Source organism: Brassica oleracea, chromosome C5 (genome assembly GCF_000695525.1).
Source record: "Brassica oleracea var. oleracea cultivar TO1000 chromosome C5, BOL, whole genome shotgun sequence".
In the NCBI taxonomy this organism is placed as follows: domain Eukaryota; kingdom Viridiplantae; phylum Streptophyta; class Magnoliopsida; order Brassicales; family Brassicaceae; genus Brassica; species Brassica oleracea.
The window spans coordinates 11,768,083-11,770,532 of NC_027752.1; the positions used below are offsets into that span (position 1 = coordinate 11,768,083).

General features: G+C 35.2%; 1 protein-coding gene across 1 annotated transcript; it reads left to right on the top strand.

The window, feature by feature from the left end:
- Nucleotides 1-1,233: 1,233 nt before the first annotated feature.
- LOC106293536 lies at nucleotides 1,234-2,062 on the top strand. Its single transcript, XM_013729218.1, has 2 exons — nucleotides 1,234-1,666; nucleotides 1,789-2,062. Exons 1-2 carry the CDS (start codon nucleotides 1,329-1,331, stop codon nucleotides 1,922-1,924), a joined length of 474 nt encoding a protein of 157 aa, XP_013584672.1. The 5' UTR covers nucleotides 1,234-1,328; the 3' UTR covers nucleotides 1,925-2,062.
- The last annotated feature ends 388 nt before the right edge of the window (nucleotides 2,063-2,450 follow it).

The following is a 2,450-nucleotide window of genomic DNA, read 5'->3' on the forward strand; positions in this document are numbered from 1 at the left end:
GATGTAGAGAGGAGGAGTGATGAATTCTACCGGGCGATGAACGACTTAGTTCTTTTTTTTTGGTTGTTGTATTATAAATTCAAAACTTATATATATATACAATATTTTCGTATTGATTTTGTTTTTAAATTTTAATTTTATTAATAAATTAAATAATTTTAATTATTTTTTAATTATATTTTTAAATTCTGTAAAATAATAAAACGAAGTGTATTCGTAGCTAATTTACGACTTATTTGCGTGAAAAGTTTACGAGGAAATGACGAGGAAGGTTAAACGAGTACTTTACGAGGAAATATTTTCGAGGTATTTACGTGTACTTTACGAGGAAATACTTTCGAGATAAATACGTGTAGTTTACGAGGAACTACTTTCGAAGTATTTACGAGGAAATATAGCGATATTCTTACGTGAAATATTTACGTGGTCTTTACGACGAAATATGGTACTTCGTCTTTACGACGAAACGTTTTTCTCGCTAAGTTACGACGAATTGGCGAGAAAATATGCGTTACGACGAACGAGTAACGACGAAATGTGTTTCCTCGCTAATTCTTCGTAAAGTTTCTTTTACGACGAACTCACGACGAATAATGCCGTCGTTAAACTTTTTTTTTTTTTTTTTGTAGTGCATTATAGAACCGTCAGTAGAAAGATACTCAAATCTCTTCTCGAACATATTAAAATAGAAAAGTGGTACGAAACGTAGGATGTTCAGACCGACCATTTTTGTACAATGTGCCACTCTGTTTGTACTTTAAAGAGGTCCCCCCTAATGCACCAATCAACATGAAGCTTATTTAGTTCTCGGTTCTTGTGCATACTCTTTTATATTAGAACACAAACAAGAGGCTATAAATTGATCTTCACATCAAATTCAAATATAAACTTTCATTGATCATAATAATTTTGAAAATATTGAAATTATAAATAGGTCAATTGATTTGGGAAGATGTGAGACGTTGGAGGGCTGTTCACTATTGCAAAGAGACATATCGGTCACGAGAAGTATTTACAATAGAAATTCAACAAAATAATTGAGAAAAAGAGAAAGACAAAATAATTTGAAACACGACAAAAAAGCAATTAAATAACGAATAAAACATCGAGAATCCGAATCATGACGTGTCGTTAACATGATGTGAAACTAGAATCAGATCAAAATAACCAACGGTCAAGATTCACTCCTCAGTTTATGGCTCTTCTTTTATCTTCTTTGTCTCTCCTCTTTTTTCTCACTTCCACTTTCTTCTCTTTCGCTTTTGCTCTGTTCACTCAGAGCATAAACCCTAAAAAGAGAGGAACAAGAAACTAAAAAAAACACGAACATGATGTTGTTGGGGAAGAGACAGAGATCAGAGATAAAGAGAACCACGAGCCTGTCGAAGATAAAATTCGATTTGAACCTACCTTGCGAACCAGAGGAGCCGTCCGATCATCAACATGTTCAGACGTTGAGTCCAAGGAAAAGTAAGCTCGTGGCCGTTGATGAACATCGCCAGGTTCATCATGGTTTGTTAGATCAACGGCTCTTAGCGATGGTCTCGCCGAGAGGTACACAGAGGAGACACTCAGAAGATTACTCCACTCACGCCAGAGATTTTCTGAGGTGTTGCTCTCTCTGTAAACGTCATCTTGTTTCCGGCCGAGACATCTATATGTATAGGTATACGTTTCTTTGTACATATTTACGTGAGTTTACCTGTCGAAGTAAACATGAAGCAAGCTTAGTTTCATGGTTTTGTTTGGGGTTTTGGTGATTTAAATTTGGTTTGTTAATTTAAGCAGAGGAGATAGGGCGTTTTGTAGCTTAGAGTGCAGGCAACAGCAGATTACGGTGGACGAGAGGAAAGAGAAGGGCGTCGTTAGGTCCACCGTCGCCGCCGGATCCGGCAAAGGAGAGAGAGTTTCCGCCGCCGTGTAGGTCACCTTAACAACTATATATATTTATATCCGTATGTTGTATATGGTTATTATTATTATGTCTAAAAGCATATTGACCGTGATTAACCTTGTTAATCATCTTAAGCTTTGCTTAAACTTAATTTAAGAGTTAAGACTATGTTGCTTTGCATATTTGTGTTATACTTATACCCATTAATTTCTAACTATCTAACTACTTTTACATTTTTAAAACTTAAAACACCAATAGTTAACAAGTATGTCAAATGTAAATACTATACAGAGAGTACGAAAACCGTATTTGCGTCAATTTGGAATAATAATTGTAAATCAATTTAGGTTAAGTTACAATATACAGATGACAGTGATCTGCCTTATGTATGGTAGTGTAGACATCATGTACAATATACCGCTAAAAATACTAATCGAACTGTTTTTTTTGGTAACTTTACTAATCGAACTGTTTTTTACGTCATGCTTCGACACTACAAGAAAACATCGGTATTCTGACGGACATTCCGACGGAAAATGAAATCCTCGGAATTTCC

Bases quoted from the DNA above. Each gene is read 5' to 3' on its own strand.
- LOC106293536 (XM_013729218.1), top strand. From the start codon at position 1,329: ATGATGTTGTTGGGGAAGAGACAGAGATCAGAGATAAAGAGAACCACG. The intron at 1,667-1,788 runs GTATACGTTTCT...TAATTTAAGCAG, and splicing joins CGAGACATCTATATGTATAG to AGGAGATAGGGCGTTTTGTA.